Source organism: Solea senegalensis, linkage group LG11 (genome assembly GCF_019176455.1).
Source record: "Solea senegalensis isolate Sse05_10M linkage group LG11, IFAPA_SoseM_1, whole genome shotgun sequence".
NCBI lineage: Eukaryota > Metazoa > Chordata > Actinopteri > Pleuronectiformes > Soleidae > Solea > Solea senegalensis.
Window position 1 is genome coordinate 25,537,956 of NC_058031.1, and position 23,459 is coordinate 25,561,414.

At 41.4% G+C, this 23,459-nt stretch overlaps 2 protein-coding genes across 8 annotated transcripts in view; one reads left to right on the forward strand and one right to left on the reverse strand.

The window, feature by feature from the left end:
- Positions 1–17,018, forward strand: part of LOC122777274 (leucine-rich repeat-containing G-protein coupled receptor 6) — a 57,770-nt gene extending 40,752 nt beyond the window's left edge. For all 3 annotated transcript variants that reach the window (XM_044038396.1, XM_044038398.1, XM_044038399.1), the window contains exons 5-18: positions 3,598–3,813; positions 3,981–4,052; positions 6,306–6,374; positions 6,799–6,870; positions 7,711–7,782; positions 7,988–8,056; positions 8,975–9,046; positions 9,301–9,366; positions 9,659–9,730; positions 10,753–10,824; positions 11,095–11,220; positions 12,726–12,880; positions 14,223–14,303; positions 14,408–17,018. In XM_044038396.1, coding sequence (XP_043894331.1) covers positions 3,598–3,813; positions 3,981–4,052; positions 6,306–6,374; positions 6,799–6,870; positions 7,711–7,782; positions 7,988–8,056; positions 8,975–9,046; positions 9,301–9,366; positions 9,659–9,730; positions 10,753–10,824; positions 11,095–11,220; positions 12,726–12,880; positions 14,223–14,303; positions 14,408–15,642 — 2,449 coding nt within the window. In that variant the 3' untranslated portion in view covers positions 15,643–17,018. The remainder of the gene's footprint in view (positions 1–3,597; positions 3,814–3,980; positions 4,053–6,305; positions 6,375–6,798; positions 6,871–7,710; positions 7,783–7,987; positions 8,057–8,974; positions 9,047–9,300; positions 9,367–9,658; positions 9,731–10,752; positions 10,825–11,094; positions 11,221–12,725; positions 12,881–14,222; positions 14,304–14,407) is intronic.
- On the reverse strand, positions 5,147–22,293 carry ube2t (ubiquitin-conjugating enzyme E2T (putative)). Of its 5 annotated transcripts, none has more exons than XM_044038467.1 (7): positions 22,213–22,293; positions 21,333–21,442; positions 20,950–21,019; positions 20,229–20,334; positions 20,026–20,124; positions 18,775–18,858; positions 17,094–17,898 (listed from the first exon to the last, which is right to left on the reverse strand). In XM_044038467.1, exons 2-7 carry the CDS (start codon positions 21,439–21,441, stop codon positions 17,782–17,784), a joined length of 585 nt encoding a protein of 194 aa, XP_043894402.1. In that variant the 5' UTR covers position 21,442; positions 22,213–22,293; the 3' UTR covers positions 17,094–17,781. The 5 variants fall into 5 exon arrangements, with proteins under 5 accessions (XP_043894406.1, XP_043894402.1, XP_043894403.1 ...); XM_044038468.1 differs by having other exon boundaries at positions 21,333–21,461; XM_044038471.1 differs by lacking the exons at positions 17,094–17,898; positions 18,775–18,858 and adding an exon at positions 5,147–5,541.
- Positions 22,294–23,459: the final 1,166 nt, after the last annotated feature.

Here is a 23,459-nt window from a genome sequence, read left to right on the forward strand (position 1 = left end):
TTTTTTAAAAGTCACTTAACAACACATGATACATCAAATTTTTTGTGTAATAGCACATTTAACCATATTCATAGTCAATTTCATTGTTTCTAACACACGTAAATCTCCTTCATTGAACAATAAACAAGTAAACAAAGTATTATCTGAAAGTGAATCTATGTAGTAGAAATGTGAAATAATATTTGAAGCCAGTGCCTTCTTGGCTGAGAAAGGCAGAAAAATTTAATTTTGGCTCATGTAGATGAACAACAACTCCCAGCATGCACTGCGCTCGCTGCCCCGCGAGAGTCCTCAAGCCCCCGCATGAGGTAACAAACACAAGAACACACACACACACACACACACTGTACTCACTGTATGTGAGTGTCTCACTTCATTTTTCTGTCATGAAGCTGAGTGTGTGTGTGTGTGTGTGGTCTTGTCTTAATTGCTTTAGATAAAGACACACACACACACACAGTGCACAGAGATGCACCGTGTCATTACAGTAATGATAAGTCTAGTGGGAGAGAGAGAGAGAGAGAGAGAGAGAGAGAGACTGGAAGGGCTTTGGAGGTGAAGCTTGTTGGCAGCTCAATGACATAAAACACACCAGGTGGAGAGAGAGAGACACATAGAGAGAGAGACACAGAGAGTGAGACAGAGAGAGAGAGACAGAGAGATATTGGTAAATGTATAAAGGAGCCTTTCATCTCTTGTAAATCACAAGTTCATGTTGGACAGGAATCCTTTTGTCAGGAGAGAACTGAGGTCTCTACCTGGCTAATAACACACACACACACACACACACACACACACACAAAACACTTGGAAAAAAGGTATAAACGTTGACTGGGACTCACAGATCAACTGACGAAGTTTGGTGGTCAAAGGTCAAAGGTCAAGGCCACTGCGACCAGTGAAAATATGTGTTTGTGAATATGTGAATCTTCAGAAGATTCTGAGGAAGTTTTGTTCAAATTTGGTACAAACGTTCACTTGGACTCAAAGAAGAACTGAGTAGATTTTGGTGGTTGGAGGTCAAAAGGAGGTCAAATGGAGGTCACGTTGTTTTTTAGGAAATTATCAAACATAGGATGTTCCAACATTCACTTGGATTCAAATCTGATTGTAATTAGACAGTCAATGGTCACTTTGACCTCATTTAGCTTCTCTGCTATTGAGTTATCTAAAGAACACTTTAACACTTTAACTGATGCGACAAATTATAATCTTCTAAAAGCAACATCTCAGCTTCACCTGGCAGGAGTTTCTTCAAATTTGCAGCAAAAGTTCATTTGGACTCAAAGAAGAAGTGAGTGGATTTTGGTGGTTAAAAGGCCAACGTCCTGTTGATGTCACATTTGCTGCCATTGCTTTATCTCAAGAATGCAGGGAGAGAATCCTTTTACATTTTACTCATTGATGAACTGTTTCTCCTTCTGTAGCCAAAGGTCAACGCCGCATTACAATTTTATCATCTTCCAAATCTGGCACAAACGTTCACTTGGACTGTGACCTGATGACGTCACTGTGGCCTCATAAACCATGGTTTTGACCTCTTGAACACTAAATGTCTTTGTATTTCAACAAGTGCGTGTAATATAGGTATCATCTATTCATTTTTCTGATTATCTTTATATCTAAATGTTATACTCTGGCGCTTTTACAGTCATGGACTGAAAGTGCATTTATCAGTGGAGGTAAACACGCACTTCAACTTAAAATCAATGCCGCGGTACGTGCTTCTCCAAGTTCTGTGAAACCTTTTTGACCATCTGGAGAATAAAAGCAGCGGATCCTGGAACGTTCGGACAACTTTCTCTTTCTGCCTCTGTTTCTCTCTCCTGTAATCGTACCTCGGACTTTGATGTGATGGGACAGGAAATAGTTGCTGCTTTATTGGCTCCTCTGGAACATTCCTGGTTGTGTCCGGACCTTCTGGAGAACGCACAGGTCCACCCAAAGGAGCAATTATTATTTTTGCCCTGAAGACCAGAAACCAGAAAGCTGAAGGTTCTTCCGCAGCTTTCATCCTTCGATCTGGGTCAGGGACAAACAATGTCCACGGTCGCAGGCGGGTGCACAGGATGCACAAGGATGATGTTTAGAAAAAAAGAAAAGAAAAGAAAAAGAGCTCAGGAAGTGGAGAAGATGAAATGCACGTTCACGCGTGGATGTGGCGGTATGCATGTGAGCATCTGCCAGTGTATACAGTTGCCTCCTCTGATGGAAAATCTCCCTCGGGGAGAGAAGCCCGGAGTTCAGAGTTCAAGTTCAGATTTCACTTTGATGATGCTGTTTGTTTGGTGAAGCCTTCGAGGGACTGACGAGGCCGAGGAGGAGCGCCGGAATCAAAGCACCTCGGCGGAAAGATTGATAACGGAGGATGTTTGAAAGAAGAGCAAGAGTTAAGGAGTGAGACGCAGAGAGGAGAAGGGTGGTGGTGGTGGTGGTGGTTTGCTTTACAGCGGCAGGGAGTGCATCAATGAAGATGTCAGGGAGAAAATGTGTGTGTGAGCGGGAGGGGGCCGCAGGGAGGAAACAGAGATTAATGAATGAGTGTGAAGGGCCAAAGGAAGAAGAATAGCAGGAGGAAGTGGTCTCAGCTTGTCAGCTCAGCCCTGAGGGGACCATTCATCACTCTGTGTGTGTGTGTGTGTGTGTGTGTGTCACAGTCGACACTCATCACCTGCGGGGTGAAGACATCACGTTAGAGAGGGGACAAATGTATCGGTGTCGGTGGTTGAAGAGATAAAAGAGAAAAACATGTAAAAGAGACTTTGAGATTTGGTACAAACCCGAATGAGCTCAACCATCCAAACCAAAACCCAACCCCCCAGATGATCGCTGGTGATGCCTGGAGTAAACGACTGACGTTTGTGGAAAACCAGCAAACTAATGTTCTTCAGTAAAGTTATAATAAACGTAACGTCAACTGTATTTCAGTGAAACAGAATAGAAAACTACAACAGGTGATTTATTCTACTATCTCCACTGAAATCCCAGTGAAACAGTGATACACCACACGACCATGAATTAAGGCTAAACCTGTAGCTTTAGCTCACGCTGAATGTGGCTCCAACAAAAACAGACAACATTTCGGGTTTGGGACGCCCACCAGGTCCGGTTTGCTTCGGTCAATAACGTCTTGCGCTTTGGACAGAAAAGTGTGTCCCGAGCAGCACTGCAGTCCCGATGCGGAGCAGTGGAAACATGAGTGACTGATGTGAGAAGAAGAAGAGCTGAAGAAGATCTTATTTTGTTCCCCCAGACACTTTTCATGAGATAAATAAAACCGAGGCGGAATCAAACAGGCTCGCCACGGTTGTTCCTGCATGTTTCTGCGTCTGTGTTTTTCCTCATCTTACATTTCACACAAGTCTGTGCTCGCAGAGCGAGACGAGGCTTATTTAGCATGGGAATAAATCATAATGAGATGCTTCAAGAGATGAAAAGAGGGAGAATAAAAGGCCGTGTAATTCTCATAATAACCTTCCTGTAAGCCAAAGTGCTCCAGTGGCACAACACACGGGCACCGATGCACGTGCACATGAGCAAACATCGCTTGATGATTATCTCATAAGCTCAGTTCCTCTGCCTCTCTTCTCCCCGCAGGCGTCTGGACGCTAACCTGCTGTCAGAGGTTCCAGCTGGGACCTTCCGAGGGGTCCGATCCCTGCGACACCTGTGGCTGGACGACAACTCGCTCACAGAAATCCCAGTGACGGCCCTGGACTCTCTGCCCTCCCTGCAGGCCATGACGCTGGCACTCAACCAGATCACACACATCCCAGACTCTGCCTTCACCAACCTCTCCGCCCTCGTCGTGCTGTGAGTGACATTTACACAAAAGACTGCGCCTTTCTCAACTTACAGAGAAATGGTTTGGAGCATGGCGGCGAGGATGATGATGATGATGATGATTGCAGTGTGGAAAACTTTTTTTTTCACAATCTAAATAAATAAATAAATATAATACATGTGTGACAATTTTCCAGTCATCTACATAACAACCAGATCCAGAGCATGGGAGCGAGATGTTTTGAGGGTCTGCAAAGTCTGGAGACGCTGTGAGTATCACGCACACGCACACGCACATGCACACACAGACACATGCACACACAGACACACACGCACACAGACACACACACACACCTGCACGTTGACATTATTTCATTCCATCGGGCCGAATGAGCAGCTCCTGTGTTTACCAGCTGTACAAACATGCATTCATCGTTCATTCATGACCCGTCACACTAAACCCTGAAATAATACAAATATTAAACTGAAATATGTTTAACAATCCAATCGGCTTAAATCACTAAACCATTTTTTTTTTTATTTGGACAATTTGAATACATTTGAACCATTTTAAAAAAGAACAAATAGTTAACTCGTGCATATGTTTGTGTTTGTTTGAATGGTCACTGTCACGTCCTTCCTTGTGCGATCATTGACACACTAGATCAAGTTTTGACTTGAAAAATGTAAGGATTATGTCACAAATCAAACCCCAATCTCAATCCACGTCAGAATAATCACAAGGAGGAACCGTGTATTAGTGTTTATTTAAACTCTGATGAAAGATGATTATGAAATGATCAGTAAGAGCTGAAGTATGCGTCCACCCCCACCAGCTACACTCATCAATTCTTTGTGTGTTGATGGAACACCTGTAATTAATGTGCCTTTATGAAGCGTGTGAACCAAGTGTCGGGGCAGGATAATGAAGTGTGGAGCTACTCGCTCAAGTCACAATGATTAATGTGCGGGTAATTTCAGCAGGTGCTTGAACGCGTCTCAAAACCACAACCCGGCAAATCAACGTCAGGAATGTGGGAGATGAAAACGTTTGTTACCTTGATGTAACATGAATGGATTTCTCTGTGTGTTTGGTAATTGCTAAGCAGCGGCGGCGGCGGCGGCAGAGCTGAGGTCAGAATGTGGGCTCGGCTCTGCTGCCGCGGGAGACTTGTTTGAGCGTACGTGCCGTAGCCACGACTGCTGCGATTCCTAACCACGCGGCGGGTGTGGGAAACCGCAGGGAAACTGAGGCAGGACACATGAGCAACTCGTGGTGAAACGTCACTTAACAAGCGGCTGAAGGACAAAATGTGTTGTTTTTTATGCGCATGTGTGCGGACACATGAATGAAAATATGAAATAAGAAAGAAGTGGAGGATTTACTGAGTGTCACACTCGAAGGATTATTTGTTCAGCTTTCCCAATGTCATTAAAAATGTGGGCAATTTAGATCAAATTACCCAGACAGGTTCTATCTATGCATCTATAATGTGTGTTGTTTCATTTTGGCTCATAAAAACGAGCCAAGCCAACTAAAAAGACATTTGAGTACATATACATAAGTACATACAGTACATAATAGTACTTTTTGCTAGGATAGAAGAGCCCACTCGATATTCTTATGTTCTTAGGGTTCTTGTGCCAATAATAGTGAGGTGTGAATCATTCATTAACACACTGTACCTTTAACACTTGAATTATTCCTGCTGGGCTGAGGGACAGCAGCCATGTTTGTGGTGGGATGAAGACAAGAAACTGGAGAGAGACAAACAGACCAGAATAGAGCGTGTTAAAGTGTTTGGGTCGTCAGCGGCGACAGGTGTCAGTGATCTGTGGCTGGCGCTGGTATGACGGGGGTTAATCTCTCACAGCGGCCTCGCTCATGACAAATACCACAAAGAGCGGAGTGTTATAAAATCATTTACTACACACACATTTCACAAGACTTCCATTTTCTATAGATGAAGACTTTTTTTGATCACATGCTCCATAAAACAAAGAAATCATTCAAACTGAAACAAAAACAAGACATTTGAGAACATCATCATTTGCATTATTTGAAACGTTTTATTGACTAAATAAGTACTCGATTAATCATGAATATAATCCAAATATGAATCACCTATGAAAATAAGTGTTAGTTGCAGCTCTTTATAAATGTGGGTTAGGGAGGCGGGGCCACAGTGGTCTGATCAGAACAGAGCAAGAAAAAACTCAATTAAATCAATAAATCATTACAAAGCAAGATGTAATAAATAAATAAACAACATCACGACTCATAAGACGCAAGAATCCTGGCCAAGATATCGTATTACTGGAGACAAAAATGTTTCCTGGGACACTAATCAAAGACAGACCTGAATAATCCGGTCAGAGAGGCAGAGGTCAGAGGTCACATCCCCGACTTCACACTCTGCAGCTGTCGGACCAAACTTTTTCCACACACACACACACACAGAAGGTCACACATATGTGTGAATTTACGACATTTCATCGTACATGTTTTCTCTGTTTCTCAGGGATTTGAACTACAACAATCTGCAGGAGTTTCCTGTGGCCATCAGGACACTGAGCAAGCTGCAGGAACTGTGAGTACACACACACACACACACACACACACACCTGCCTGACATGACTATCATGGTTGCGTTATCCCGAGTTAATCCCGTTAAGTGATTTTAATGTGGCACTCGGATACGATCTCTCTCGCCCTGAGCAGGTGCTGGATACACACCCACGCTGCCTGCGCGCACACACACACACACACACACACCCACAGAAACCATGTTTTCCCCTCGGCTTGAGCAGATGTTGCGCATGTGTGTCACAGTAACAGTGTTGTGTGTGTGTGTGTGTGTGTGTGTGTGCGTTTTACGTCTCATGTGTCCAAAAATGTTTTTCAGCTGTGCAACGGCAGGTGCAACATGAGACGTGACACACACACACACACACACACACACAATATCATAAAGAATAACAGTATTTCTTCTTCTTCTTTTCTTTTTTTTGCAGCGGTTTCCATAACAACAATATCAAAGCCATTCCTGAGCGAGCCTTCGTGGGAAACCCTCTGCTCCAAACCATGTGAGCGTGAAAACTTTCATTTTTCTATTATTCTTTCCACTTCACTCTAATTACGTCATAAACAATAGCAGTTTGAGTTTTAACCCTGAATCTTAGCAGTCGTCTAATACGTAAACTTTGCCATATCCTCTCCACAAACTATCGCAGAGCGTGTGTCCTCATTACACCCTCTGCTGGACATCTTGGGGATTACTTTAAACAGTCTGCTGTGCTTCATGGCTGGATATTTTGAAACTGATTGGGTTTTCTTATCAACCACAACTCTAATGTGAGGTCATAATTTTTTTTTTTTTAAAAAGTGCATTCATATGACAACTTACGGGTCAAAAAGAGCCGAATTTAAAACTTTAGTTCTGTGAAAATCTCTTTCACAACCAAGTGAAACTGAAAAATCTCAAAATGAATTGAAAATGTGAAGACAGGTCTTCAAAAAAAACTAGACTAATGATGATCTTCATAATTTAATCTGTAGATTTTCTCGATTAATCAAATACTTGTTTGGTCCATAAAATGTCAGGAAAAAACTAAATGAGTGAGTTTTTAAGATTTCACAAACCATGTTCATCTTTAAAAAAAAATAAAAGAACTGATCTCAATAGTTGGCGATTCATTTTTTACAGCTCGACTAAAAATAATAAACGCTTTGATGACAAAATAAAAGTCCATTCATCGGTCTACCCCCAAGTCATCGTAATCTTTAATATTTCGTTTCACCTGTAAATTTAAGTGATTTTAGTGTAAAGCTGTTTTTATTGCATTTATTTTACAATTATCGCAGTAACATTGCAAATAACTTTGTGTCAGGATTATTCGTGACATAGAACTTTCTCTATTTTGCAGTCACTTCTATGAGAACCCCATCCAGTATGTGGGAAAGTCCGCCTTCCAGTTCTTACCGAAGCTGCACACACTGTGAGTCTGTGGTCACTGTCCGTCTGTGTTCGCTCGTCATGTGTGTATGTGTGTGTGTTTTTAAGAACATGTTGAATGGTGTGAGTGACGATGTCTGGTGGTAAAACAAGCCAGTGATGATGTTGGAGGAAGAGTCTGTCATCTGTGTGTGTGTGTGTGTGTGTGTGTGTGTAATAAAGACTCTCTCCATGTTTCTCTCTCTCAGTTCTCTTAATGGAGCAGCTCAGATTCAAGAGTTTCCCGATCTGAAAGGAACCACCAGTCTGGAAATTTTGTGAGCATGCCCTTTAACTCTATACATACACACACAGACTTGTTTTTATATCTTAGTGAGGACACACAATAGACATAACGCATACCCTAATCCTTACTAATCTAATCTAAACCCAATTCTGACCCAAAAATACAGATCTTCAAAAAGTCCTTAAAAGTTGAGGCCTAGACAAAGTGTCCCCACAGAGATATAAATACAAGTTCATACACACACGACCTGCACCTGTTCTTTGTTTGAGTATATTATGACGTTAAAATGGGAAAAGCATCCTTACTCGTGCAGAACAATCAACGATACACCAGGAGAAATATCAGTATTCTAATGAACAAATGAAGAAAAACACAGAATTCACTTAAAAAAGTCACTTCATAACACTTCTTTAATTGTTTATGTTATAGTAGAATTTGACCATATTTATATTTAGTTTCATTGTTTCTAACATGAAATATCCTCCATTTAACTTTGAAAAATAATAATAAAGTATATTTTAAGAAACATGGATGCTAAGGGGAAAACAAGGAAGTTTAGGGATGGATGTTAAGGAAAAACATGGGCACTAAGGGAAAAACCCTTGGATGTTAAGGGGAAAAAAACACTGAAGTTAAGGAAAAGCATGGAAAGAAAATCCAGAGAAAAAAACCTTGATATACTGTATCGATATTGAATGATTTCTTCCACACATATTCTCCGAGACTTTAACGTGTCATGTGACAAACTGTGGCTTTTGCCATGAAAAAGAATATAAGTGAAGAGAGATGAGACGATGTGTAAAGAGTACGAGGGAAACGTGCTGTGGTGGTAACAGCGGGAGACGAAGTTTGGTCAAAGTGAGTGAGTGAGACTCACTGAATGAAAGCGAAGCGTCTTTCGCTTGCTTGCACTTCAACAATGATCAGAGGATTCTGTGTTCATCTACAGGACGCTGACCCGGGCTGGTCTCTCCGCTCTGCCACGGGATCTGTGCGAGCAGCTGCCTCGCCTCAGAGTGCTGTGAGTGTACGCACACACACACACACACACACACACACACACACGGGGTGGGAGGGTGAGTGAGTGAGGATGCAAAACTGACACACAAAACCATAACTGTGCAGAGCTGTGCCCCCGAGCCATCGCTGGTACAGTCACTTCGCGATGAAATCCGATCACCGACCCCCCGACAAAAAGCATTGTCCTGTTTCTGCAAATAATCCTGTCCCACGCTATAAACCCACAGCTGGTCACCATGTTTGTGTGTGTTGTAGGGAGCTGTCTCACAACCAGATCGAGGATCTGCCCAGCTTTTACCACTGCTCTGCTCTGCAGGAGATGTGAGTTCACCTGTCGTAACACACTCACACACACACACATAACTTTCATCCAAGTCACTAGTATTATACTCACTAGAATTACAAAACTAAAAATATTTGTCCCTAAAAGGATTTAAATGACTTGCACTCTGTTCCTCTGCTGCCTCGTGTGGTCACTTTGTGTCACTGAGGTAAAGCTGAACCAAGGATTTTAAAGGCCAAAGTCACACATTTTCTCGCTTGAGTTTGGTGCAGGTGAAAAAATAAAGTGGATCATATTCACATCAGTATTGAAATGCATTTCTTTTAACAGAGGGCTTCAACATAACCAAATCAGGAGGATAGAGTCGAGCACGTTCAAGCAGCTGACCTCTCTGCGAGTGCTGTGAGTCAACTCGTTTCATTTCCTTCAGCGTGTCTTATATTATTTATTTCAATGTTTTGGTGAAATCAAGTGTTCCCAAAACAGGCAACAAAGCCTAAACCAAGAGGGCCACAAATGTGCTTTGTTTAAAAATTAAACATTTGATAGTTTGTCTGGTTATGGGTTGAGGCAGTGTTAGTGGTACTAGTACTGCTACTACTAATAGTATTATTGGTAGTTAGTCATGTTGCCTGCTGCTGCCGTCTCTGCCGCTGTTCACGGTACTAGCACCACCTTGTCATCACCAGAGTTAACAGTACTGGTTGCAGCACTAGCGGCCAACTAGCAGCAGGTGGGGCCACCTAGTGGTGCTGGCGCTGGCTTAAAACTAGCAGGCTAGTAGTGTTGCCTGTCGCTAGTGCTGCTGCTAGTACTTGGGCTAGTGCTGCCACCTCTGCAACAGTAATAATATCTAGTAGCAGCCCGCTAATGCTAAGGCGGCGCTAGTGGTACTGTCACCGCAACACTAGTAGCAGTAAAGGAGGCAGCGGTACTAGCCATGTCACTAGTGACAGCACTAGTGACAGGCAGCACTAACAGCCTGCTAGCAGCAGGTGGCTTCACCAGTGGTACTGTGGGGGTGGAGTGGCGCAGTGGTTAAGACCGGTACCCTGTGTGCGAAAGACATCTTAATCGCAATGGTCGCAAGTTCGATTCCACCCCTAGCTGATTGTAATCAATTCAATTGTAAGTCGCTTTGGATAAAAGCGTCTGCTAAATGACATGTAATGTAATGTTACTGCTAGCAGCAGCGGTACTGTTACAACAACATGAGCAATGGCAGAGGTGGCATCACTAGCTGTGGTACTAGTTAGTGGTACTACTACCACTGCTGGTTATAGGTATTAAATAGGTGGTGGAACTTGTATAACCAGTTACTGTTACCTAGTTTGATTAGGTATAACATTTTTGGCATAATTGATCAATCCCAATCCATCAATTAATGAGTGAAGTTAATTTGAGTTCACGTCTTCTATTGTCAGGGATCTGAGCTGGAATATGATCGAGTGGATTCACCCCGACGCCTTTTTCTCTCTTCACTCTCTGGTCAAACTGTGAGTAAACAACAGTCACTAAATCTCCTTCTTTTTCTCTTCTGCTCCTTCAACCTCATTCTTACATTAACTTAAAAATATCCAGATAGTATTTATAAACCGTATCTCTCAACCTTACAGAAATACTGATTTGATTTATATCGTGATATAGAGTATATCCATATCTTGCCCTGGTGTATCGTCTCTCATATTGCATGATAATCTGACTCACACCCCAGTTTGAACTAATCTGATTACCTGTCCTCCTCATGTTTTTGCTATTCCTCTCAGGGACCTGACGGAGAACCGACTCAGCTCAGTCCCCGTCGCAGGTTTGGGGGGCCTCACACATCTGAAGATGAAGGGCAACACAGATTTATACGAGGCCTTCAGCCCCGATCACTTCCCACGCATGAGGTAACACAAACAAACACACACACACACCATCACTCATCCCATACTCTGTGTTTCTCCCCAACATGAACCTTTTATGAACCATTTATGTGACACTTATTAAATTTGACAACCCATGCAGGTGTGAGTCCTGTGGCTGTCAGAAACAATACGTCCCTGTCTCCTCTCTGCAATTCAACCTCTGTTCACACCTTTCTATGAATATCAACAATTCTGCTAATGTTGACAATGAACCAAGAATTTAGCTCAAAGCCTTTTCTGCACTGGAACAATGAGGCAGAATGTGTGTGGGGACACAAGTTAATTCTTGTAACCAGGTTCCCTGAAGGTCTGGAAAGGTGCGGTGAATTTACAAATGAGCATCATCCAAACAACAAAACTCTGGACAAAGAGGCGTTAAATAAAACACTGCACTTCTTGTACTAAGTGGATTCAGACCATGTTCACTGAGGACGGCTGTTAATACCAAGTCTGAACGGGAACATTGTCCAGCCCTGTGTACAACAAATATTCACTGTGGTCACAGGTCACTTTAAAAAAGCTCATCACAATCTGGTTCTCCCTTCTTCATCTCCACAGAAGCAACACACCTGACTCCAATATTATATCCGTGTAAGACATGACTCAGTTTCTCAGTTTCCATTTTTGAAACTACCCTCTGCACACTTTAAATGCAGTGAGATTACTCAGTATATCACAAATCTTGACAGACTGAAAACATCTGATCCTTATACTGGCCCCTGGTGTTTTTCATGTATGGGAACAACCGGAACCAACATTATTCCAGCAGAAGCATTACCACATCTAATCCAGAGAACGCTTACACATCGCAATAAAAGCATTCTAGTTTCAACTGAGAACAGTATCTTTACTTGGCAGGGAAGGATGTGGGCTGTTTGTGTCAACACAACGTCAAGCTTCATATGAGAATAGACTGTGGGTGTTTGCCTCAACTTCCATTGGCTATTTACACTGATTGCAGTGGAGTTATGTTTTTCTGTCCCTCTAGTTGACTGTCATGGTTACCTGTACCCTAAAGGGAATGGTACCAAAAACAATTGGGGCTATTTTGATACTTACGGAAACGCAAAAAATACATACTGTACTGAACCGGAGCGTTGCACTCAGTGGAAACCCGGCTTTAGTCCGACTTGCTTTCACACCTGCGACACACACTTCAACATCATTAGCAGGAAGTCAACCACTTCCTGCCAAAATGGCACGGTTTCGGTTCCAGGTGTTGCATTACGGGATACCGAATTATTGACACAACAGCTACTAGAACTCTGTAAGAAGTCTGTTGTTCCACATGCTCTAATGTCAGTTTTGACAGTTGTTGTTTTTTTGCACTATTTGTATTGTTATTTGTTATTTAGTATTAGGAAATGTCACATCTGTTTAACTGTTTTCACCGCGGGCGAATGAGAAACGCCCTCGATTCTTTGTATGTCTGGTACATGTGAAGAATTGACAATAAAGCTGACTTTGTTTGCGTCTCTCGGTTACAGGGTGATTGAGATGCCTTACGCCTATCAGTGCTGCGTTTACGGCTCGTGCGACAGCTACAGACCGGCTAGTCAGTGGGACACGGAGCAAAGCAACATCGATGAGGACCTGCACAAAAGGACTGTGGCTATGTACCCTATCCATGCCGACACACACTGTAAGAACACACACTCCCCATATCTGCGAACACACATGTACAGAATAAAACACATATGGCAACCACCCGTGACAAGGGGGGTGGAAATCTGAGCCCCATATGCCTGAGTTTACTGCCGAATTATTGACACAAGCTGACTCGCAACATGTCAGTGAAACTACAGCTACCTGGCAGTCGACACGCTCCACTGACCCCCTCCATAAATTCCTGTGGCAGGCATGAAATATAAACACCAATAAACTCAAATTAAGTTGAAATTAAAGCCATTAAAGCTGCACCATTACCTCAAAAAATAAGCAGCTGCAGGGCGAAGCCAAAGGTAACAATATCAGAAGATGATTAAAACAGACACCTGTCACTGATTAAAATTTATTCACCTCAAATTGTTAGAAAAACAGTCACAATAATCACATCTCATGCAAGCACCAGTTATGGTCTTGCGTTAAGAAGAACATGTTGGAACACACACAGACAAACATGAGTATAATGTGCTATTCATGATTATTTATAATAAACCTCCCTCATATTTCTCCACACACCAAAGGTAATCAGGTTTAAGGATTTCTTCAGTGTACAGAGCAAATAACTCGGAATAAGAAGAAAGTGAAAAACCTGAAAGTTTGTTTTAAATATTAAAAGACATTAATTTAGTAATGTAGCCTTAATAAAATGTATGAAGCGCAAGGTGATATATACGATTTTGATGCTTTGCAATAATAAGCAGTTTGTCACGTACTTGCACACATATCCAGTGTCACACCCACCTCCCCCCAACATAGACTGTATATAAAAATGGACAAAGTCATCAGGTTTGAGAAGAAGGGCCTTTCTCTGTGGAATTAGCCTGTTCTCCACTCTTTTCTGTATATTCACCCTGCGATGGACTGGGGACCCGTCCAGGGTGTACCCCGCCTTTGACCCTATGTCAGCTGGGATTGGTTCCAGCCCCCCCTCCACTGCTCAAAAGTGGAGGATAAAGGCAGTAGAAAATGGATGAATGATCCCATTTAGAATCTTGAGGCTTCCTGGTCCTGGGGACCCTCTGTCCGTCATGTTTTAGATGTTTCCCTGCTCCGACTCACCTGAATTGGTCAGGCATTGCAGCGTTTGATGACAAGCTGACCATTTGAGATCAGGTGTGTTGGAGCAGGGAAACATCTCAGTCCCGGAGGACCAGGCTTGAAAAACCCTGGTCATGTACAAGGGAACTGGCAGAGGAATATTCAGGACTTCTGACTTCTAACAGTCCCAAACACATACTTTCAGAGTTCAGTGCATGTCAGAAAGCAGCTAGACAGAAATGAGCCATCAGTTGATAAAATACTCTGTTCCACTGTTCCAGATGACCCTGACCTGGAGGAGTTCCAACTGGAGATAGAAGAGTCAAAAATTCAAACCAGTGTCCAGTGCACACCTACACCAGGTAACTCGGACGATACCTTCACTGATTGGATCACACTGGTTTACAGGAGGTTGTTTTGTCAGAATAGAAAGTTATTCATTGCTTGTTTGTTTACTTGTCTGCAGGTCCTTTCCGTCCGTGTGACTCCCTGCTGGGCAGCTGGCTGGTCCGTGTGGGCTTATGGTCCATTTCCCTGGTGTCTCTGCTGGGGAACGCCGTGCTGCTCCTGTCCCTCTTCAGTTCACCGGGCTACCTGTCACCGCTCCGCTTCACTGTCGCCTGCATGGGCGGGTCCAACCTTCTGACAGGTGTGTGCACGTGCACCCTGACCCTTGTGGACACTCTAACTCTGGGGGAGTTCAACCACCATGGCGCCCGCTGGGAGGGGGGTCCTGGTTGCCAGGCAACAGGATGGGTGTGGGTGTTTGCATCCGAGGCGAGTGTATTGCTGCTGACACTCGCAGCTGTGCAGTGTGGCGTGAGCGTGACTTGTGCTCGAGCTTACGGGAAATCCCCGTCCCTCGGAAGTGTACGCACATGTGCGCTTTTCTGCCTCACGCTCTCCCTCACCCTCGCCTCCCTCCCACTAGTGGGAGTTGGGGAGTATGGGTCATCACCTTTTTGCCTTCCCTCACCCCTTCCACCACCTTCCTCCCGGCTGCCGTCCTCGCTTGGCTTCCCCTTAGCCCTCATCATGATGAACACGCTGTGCTTGCTTATAGTCACAGGTTCATACATTCGCCTTTACTGGGAGTTACTGCGGGGGGAGTGTGAGGGCCTGTGGGACTGCGCCATGATCAAACACGTCGCCTGGCTCATATTCACCAATGGCCTCCTCTATGTCCCGGTAGCGTTCCTCTCCCTCTGCTCCCTTCTGGGTCTCCTCTCTCTGGGAGAGGAGGTGCTGAAATCAACCCTTCTGCTTCTCCAGCCTCTGCCCGCCTGCCTCAACCCGCTCCTGTTCCTCCTCTTTACACGAGACCACACCCAGATCTTCTTCTGGTCTCGCCCCAAAGCTCATCCACAGCTACGCCGGGACCCCACTCTGGATTCACTGGTTTCTGTGGAGACGGAGAAAAGTTCCTGCTCCGATTCGTCAATGCAGACATCACTTGCCGATGTGGACGGCAGTGGGTCCTCTTTCCGACCTCAACTGGACCCAGTCCGATTTTCCCACTGTTCATCATCTTCCACGGTTCCTCTCATCCCTTGTCAGATACCCACTCCTGCTAGCAGAGATAGAGAGCGGCCAAGCCTGGACCAGGACGAAGTTTTATGGAGTTTGGATCAAGATGTGACTCGTAACCGGTACTCGCTGTATCACTCCGCCATCCCCCCGGCTCTCACGTCTCATGCGTGATCCTCCAAGCTCTGGCTGTTTGAATCACTGGGACACTTTAGACATTCAAGGACCATCATCGAACAGCAGCAGCTTTGGGTTTTTTGATCCTCAAACATCTCAGACTGAGTCCACACAGAAACTGTAGAGTCAAAAGATCCCTTCACTATTAAAGACTATCAAAGGAAACACCTCAATCCAGCGTGACTGTTAAATTAAAGGACAGTTTTGGACATTTCTCAGTGGACTGCGTCAGTCATGGACACAAGGAAAAAACTTTTAAAAAAAGAGCTTAATCTAACAATCAGACAAGTCGATGTTTTAGTCTGGCGGGAGTTTCGGGTAGATTCAGTAGAGTTTTACGTGTAAATGTTCATACTAAAATGTGATAATGAGGTTACAGATATTTTAAATGGCGTTCTTATCTTATTTTTGTTTTGTTGCGGATAAAAGTTCTATGCTCTTGCTACGGTCCGTTTCAAATAAAAGGGATTAATCACCAGACACATCAGGAAATTCTACCGGAGTAAGCTAAGATTTGTCGTTTTGCTCACAGAGACGACATACTTCTCAGACACTGTAATAAAAAAACGCAACAGGAAATATGTTTTTTACGATGTTTACATGATTTACGGTACCTTCAAATTAGTATTTGCGACATTGTGAGTTTTGGCGTTCATTTTCCATTGCGCAATAAATTAATATATCGATTTCAGTGATAGAGAGATTATAATGGAACTACACCAACGTTGGCCACATGCTAGCTAGAGTTGTCTTTTGCTTACACGATGGTGTTCTCTTAACTAAAGGCCGTGTTATACTTCTGTGTGCATGACGCAAACTGCATCATCAACGCACAGCACGTGCAGCTCGGATTTTAGAACCGCGTGCAACAAGCGTGTTGGGTGCGCGCGGACAGCCTCACCGGCCATAAAAACATTTCATCAACAGAAGCAATGCAGCATGCATGCGGAAGTGTACCACAGGCTTTGGTTTTTCACTGCAGTTCATAACGTCTCTACCCATGTCGTAAACACGGGTTCTCGATCCCATTTAAAGGCACCGTTTATCTCACATTATGCAACTCTGCCAACAGGAGGCGAGCGGTCGTACAGACTGTAATGGGATGTAGCTACCTTTCTACAGACATTAGTGCTAGTAGGCTAGCAATGTGTACATACAATGTAACTACCTCTGAACTAGCATGGTATTGACTCCCTACATCCTTATTGGTGTTTTGTCTTTTTTATATAATAAAAGCAAAAATATAATTTCATGTTAAGAAATAAATCCTTAGTTTGTAAAAAAAAACAATTTGTGTTGCTATTTAGGATGTACATACTTTGTATACAACTGGTAAGCATATGTTTGAATAAAATTATTACCTTCATACTGTATATACATGATATGCGTCTTATGTGAGACACCAAGACCTGAGAAAACACGTGTGTAAAATATACATAAACAAATGATTGAGTTATGAAAGAAACTTTAATATCACAACACAAATATAAATAAGCATATGTATCTCTGAATTAAGAAAATATTAAATGTTGGTATTTTGTTTATTCTGAAGTGTGGTTGTGTCACATACTGGTAAGGTCAGCAACAACTGTGCTGTGAGCACACCCTTGTGGTTGATTTTGTTTTAAAACTGGGAAAAAAAAGCCAAAGTAATAATTATAATAACCATAAAACACTTTCACCACTTTATCCCATCTTATTTTGACTGAAGACTAAAGTTTACTAATCAATCACTGTCCCCACAACAAAGTCCATAGAGAAAATCAGAGGTTATAGCTCATGGGAACACAGGGCCTGCTGGTCCTCCGCTGCCTCGTGTGGTCACTTTGTGTGATTGAGTTAAATCTGAACATTGATTTCAAACACCAAATTTACAAAATATTATATATTATATAATAATATGGAGACAGAAGTGGATCAACATCTCGTGTGCTGTGGTGTAAAAATGAAGATTTTCTCTATGGACTCTGGCGTGGGAGAGTATGCAGTCTGGAAATCGATGTTGGAGCAACAAGACAAACACACTCTTACGACATCAAGGACTTAAATATGCGAGTCTCATACAACCACACTTCAAAAACCTGAACCATCAATTTCAGGGGAATACTTGACATTGACGGGGTATTCAGGAGAAAACTACACACAGGTTTTCTTCGCCGACTCCTCTCCCTCCTCCTGTGAACCCACTGATTCTCTCTTGCGTGACGAACTCCTCTGATCCGGGGTGTTTTCTTTGTTGCCCTCCACGACGTCCTGATCAGAGACAGATCACAATCAGGTTTAATACAGTCAGACCAGATTTCGTTTAAATGTCTTAATGCATTACAAACACAAATTAGGATTTAAAACAGGCTGACAGTTAGGGCTGAAAGCAATGATCATCTTCATCAGTGATTAACATGTCAATTATTTTCATCATTCAAATGGTTTGCTCCATAAAATGTCACCAAATGTTAATCAGTGTTTCCCAAATGTGGAAATGTAGTCATTCCAAGTTACAACGTGTTCATGATGAGGATCAGAGTTGAGTGTAAATTAGTTTCTTAACTTGTTAAAGAGCAGCAGGAGGAACAAAATATTAATATAAATGAAAGAAATATTTTGAGCTGCAACTAACATTTACTTTCATAATGCATTTGTGTCAATCATTTTGGCGATGAATGTTGAAAAATGTTTACTAAAACTCAAAATGGTGAGGTTCTGAAATGTCAAACCAAACCAAATTTAGTTTTAATGATTTCTTTAAATGAAACAAAGAAACCAGATAATATTCACATTTAAAAGTGAAAACTTTTTATCAACTTAAAAAATAAACAGAAAACACTCAATTCAACTAAGCAATTATCAAAATAATTAGTGATTCATTTAGTAAGAAAGAAATTGTTGCAGCCCAAGAAATATTTAATATGAAGGTGGTTTTATGATCTTTATTACAAGTGAGGAATATAAAACTTGTAGACACACAGCACCACTTGCTGGTTAAAACATGCCACTACATGTAAAGTCTACAAGCACAGCACATCCCTGAAAGTCGAGCATGAATCTACCTGAAAGACCATTCATTCATTCATTCATTCATTCATTCATTCATTCATTCAAACATACAAAAACAAAGTAAAACTGGCTTACCGTGTTTTTCTGAACAGCGTGTTCCTGCGTCCACTTCCTGGCTTTGTCCACAAACAGCACTTTGTTGTATTTGAACTCCGACGACTGCATTCACAAAATGTAAGAGGATCTTTACACATGTACGTAAAAAGAGATTACACGCGTGCATACAAAGAGGTTACACGTGTGCGTACAAAGAGGTTACACGTGTGCGTACAAAGAGGTTACACGTGTGCGTACAAAGAGATTACACGTGTGCGTACAAAAGAGATTACACGTGTGCGTACAAAGAGATTACACAAGTACGTACAACGAAATTACACACAAAATGTAAGAGGATCATTACACACGTACATGCAAAGAGGTTACACGCGTGCGTACAAAGAGATTACACGCGTGTATACAAAGAGATTACACACGTGCATTCAAAGAGGTCACACACGTACGTACAACGAAATTAGACACAAAATGTATTAATTTTTTATACCGTCTATGACGGTATAATATGATGTTGTATTTGAACTCCGACGACTGCATTCACAAAATGTAAGAGGATCTTTACACATGTACGTACAAAGAGATTACATGCCTGCATACAAAGAGATTACACGCGTACGTACAAAGAGATTACACACGTGCGTACAAAGAGGTTACACACGTACGTACAACAAAATTAGACACAAAATGTATACATTTTTTATACCATCTATGACGGTATAATATGATGTATTTGAACTCCGACGACTGCATTCACAAAATGTAAGAGGATCTTTACACACGTGTACGTACAAAGAGGTTACACGCGTGCTTACAAAGATTACACACGTAGGTACAACGAAATTACACACAAAATGTTTTTTGTTTTTGTTTTTTTAAATATGATGTTTTTAATACGACAAGAACCTAAAACCTTGAAGTTTCCACGTATTTTTGTTCTACGTCCGTAATGACAAGTGCAAAGCTCTATCTCTCTGCTTTCTGGTAGATTTTGAATTTTCTAAAATGTCACAAACGGTCTACACAACAGTAATAAGAACAGAAGTTTTCTCATGTTTATCACTTTCTTAAACGTAATAATCTTGTGTGTTTTTGCTAAATCGTTAAAAGTGGTTAATTTCGATTTGCGGCAAAAACAAAACATTTGAAAACATCAACACCAATGAAAGTTTGTTTCTGACATTTTATGGGCCAAAACCCTAACCCAAAAAATGCTCCTAATTTTTGATATGAATGTAATAATTGTGTAATCTGTGAAGATACGAGATTACTCACGATATCAGCCATGAGTGGATCATCTGGATTAGGCTCAGCCATGAGCACCTGAATGGAGGAGAGAACTGTAGAGATGTTCAGAGATGGTTTCCAGGCACCCTGGATTAAAATAAAACGACACATGCAGTATATACAGCATATCCTTGTTTATGTAAGAGATTACAGAGAAAAACCAGATCATGGATGTCGATGTCTTTACCAACCTTTGGCGGGAGTTTGAGAGCGTCGTGGCAGATACGACCTGAGCTGTCAATATTTGGATGATAGATGGGGGTCAGAAAGCGTATTTTTGGGGGCTCAAAAGGGTACCTACGAGAGAAAGAGAGAGTTTGTAACTGATACAGAAAAAATGCAAAAATTCATCCTGATCTGTTGAGAGAAGAAACATTTTTGAGGGACTTTTCCTTTAATTACAAACAGAAGCAGCAGATAAACCCACACTGATGATAACAGAACCTTCTGATTAGAGCTGCAACTAATGATTATTTTCATATTCGATTAATCTGACGATTATTTTCTCGATTAAACGCTTGGTGTTCAGAATGTCAGAAAACCTTGAAAAATGTTGAACAGTGTTTGTCAAACCTGAAATGATGTTCTCAAATGTCTTGTTTTGTCCACAAACCAAAATGATTGACTTTTAATGATTTATTTGTTATTCAGAGAAAAGAAATTAAGAAAATATTCACATTTAAGAAAATCTTGTTTTAATCATGAAAAAAGCATCAAACGATTATACTTTTATCAAAACAGTTGCCAATTAATTTAGTAATCAATTCATCGATTAATCGTTTCAGCTCTACTTCTGATGAAAACAGAACCTTCTGATGAAAACGGAACCTCCTGATGAAAACAGAACCTTCTCAGTGGCTGGTGGATGTAAAAACCTCTCTTTATTCTCGGTTAACTTCAGAGAACACGTACCTCTCTGGGACGTTGATCTCCAGAGAGAAGAGTCCACCTTCATATGGAGTTCCTGATCCACCGATGATCTCTGCAAACGAGAAGGGACAATGGAAATGTACAATCTATTCTCTTTCATTTTTTGATGTGTTTGATATTTTTTTGTTGATTTTATGTTTTTGTTATAATTTCTGTGCGGCAACCTTGAGTAAAAATGTATTATTATTATTATTATGATTATTAAAATAATAATACGTTATTGTTTTTTTTGCTCAAAAAAGGCTTAGAGCTCCATACAATCAACTCACATACTCAAGGATGACGAGTGATAAGTGACATCACTCGAGATGAGAGAGAGAGAGAGAGAGAGATGGTGAAAAAAAAGAGAGGACGCATACACATACGTGCTCGGAGCTCGTCGATGCGTTCCTTGGTCTGCCAGCATGTTACTCCAGGAGGAGGTTCGGTGCTCAGCATCTGAAGTTCACGCTTCAAGCGGGACGTCCTCTGCATTCTGTGAGAACAAACGACAACTGTCGAAGAGAGCAGAAGATGACGGAGAACATTCTGGACCAACACGAGAAGGATGACGGGACAGCACAAGGGTTCCTTGTGTGTGTGTTCATCAAAAACACCTGTGAACAGCGAGAAAACACTGACAAAAAGCCTATGAGCATTTATTATTGTTAACCAAAGAAAGTAAACACCAAAATGTTTTGCATGAAATAAAAACTAAGATGAAATATTACAAATGCAGCAGCTCTACTTCCCATATGTGCTGTTGCTTTTGTCAAAGTGGCATTGAAGTATTCAAAAAGTGTATATTTCCCCAGGTTATTATGACATTGTAATCAATATTTGTGAAGGGTTAGAGCTGACTGCAAACTGAAGTTTGTGATTTTAACATCCACTGCTGCCTCCATCACTAAGTTCAAATGTCTTATTTTGTCACTTCAGTGTTTGAAACCCAACGTTCAGAATGACCTCAGTGACACAAATGACCACACGAGGCTTGGACCTTAAATTGCTGATTTTCTCTATGGGATTCGGTGGGAAAGGTGTAAATGACTAAAACTACGTCTACACTACACATTAACACTGAATATTCGTGTTTACGTACACTTGTGTCGGCTGCTAAATCACTGACTAGCTTCCCGTTTAGCAGCCTAACTGCTAACTAACGAACTACAGCGATGACTACACGTCGCTACGGAAACACGTCGTCATACGTTAAACATTTTGATAAAAATCACGTATAGTTCACTTTGAGTGGTGTTTACTTACGTTTAAAATTGTTTTCAGACGGTGTTTGAATTCCCTCTTTCTGCTTTCTTTCTTCCTCGTCGGCTTTTTCCGGTTCCGGTTTCAAAGAGGGCGCATTGTCGCCCCCTCTCGTTCAAACTATGTAAACCATTTCTTGCTGTTTTGTTCACAGGTGTTTTTGATGAACACGCACACCTGCCACTTTATTAGGTACACCTGCTTCTTTTTTTTATCCGTCCATTATCACGGTTGCTGACATAGGGGGATAGGCGGGCTACACCCTGGACAGTTCGTCTTTTTATTATTTCTTATTTAATTAAAAATTATTTTGTCTAATATTGATTTGTTTTTGGACCACAAAAGACATTATAATAAATAAAATAATAAATGAATGAATAGAGGAATACATACAGTATAAATTCATGAATGAATGAATGGATGAATAAATAATACAAAAATAAATACAGAAATAAACAAAATAATTAATTAATACATGAACAAAGGAATCCAGGAATAAATGAATTAATGAATGAATGAATAAATAATGTATTTAAATTATAAATTGATTGATTACAAAACCCTGAAAAAACCAAACTCTGAAAAAAACAAACCCTGAAAAAACAAACCCTTTAATCTGGAAACACAGTGAACACAAAGGGAAGGAGAAAGATTCCAAAAGGAAACATAATATCGCAAAAGAATCACTGTGATGATGTGGGTTTTTTTGGTGGCTGTGTCTTCCGCTGGACACCATCGTTACTATGGCGACACTGACCGCTCTGCACTGACGAAAAGTTCCTCTTTCCAGTGAAGACTGCGTCACTTCTGCTCCACAGCAGAACAACTGACCATGCACTTTATCATCATGTTAATGAAGGATTTAGTCAGAATGACATGATCTTTTTTAAGGTTTTCAAAATTAAAACCCATGATTTGTGACATGTTTGCACACTTCAACTAAAAATAATATTTTCTACACAATCTTTCTTTGCCTCACACTTTTTGTGAAACACGACACAGACAAGATAAGACAAGATAAGATAAGATAAGATAAGATAAGATAAGATAAGATAAGATAAAATTCAATTAGTACTTTTGTTTCCTTCTATTTTTCTTTCATACATAGTTTACATATTTTTCTCTAGTTTATCTCTCTTACCATAACAGCTATTTATTGTGTGTATAATGTTACACCTGTACATAGGCCCCGCCTTCTCTCTGTACTTGAATCTTGTCTTTTATTCATTTTATTTGTTGATTTGTTTATT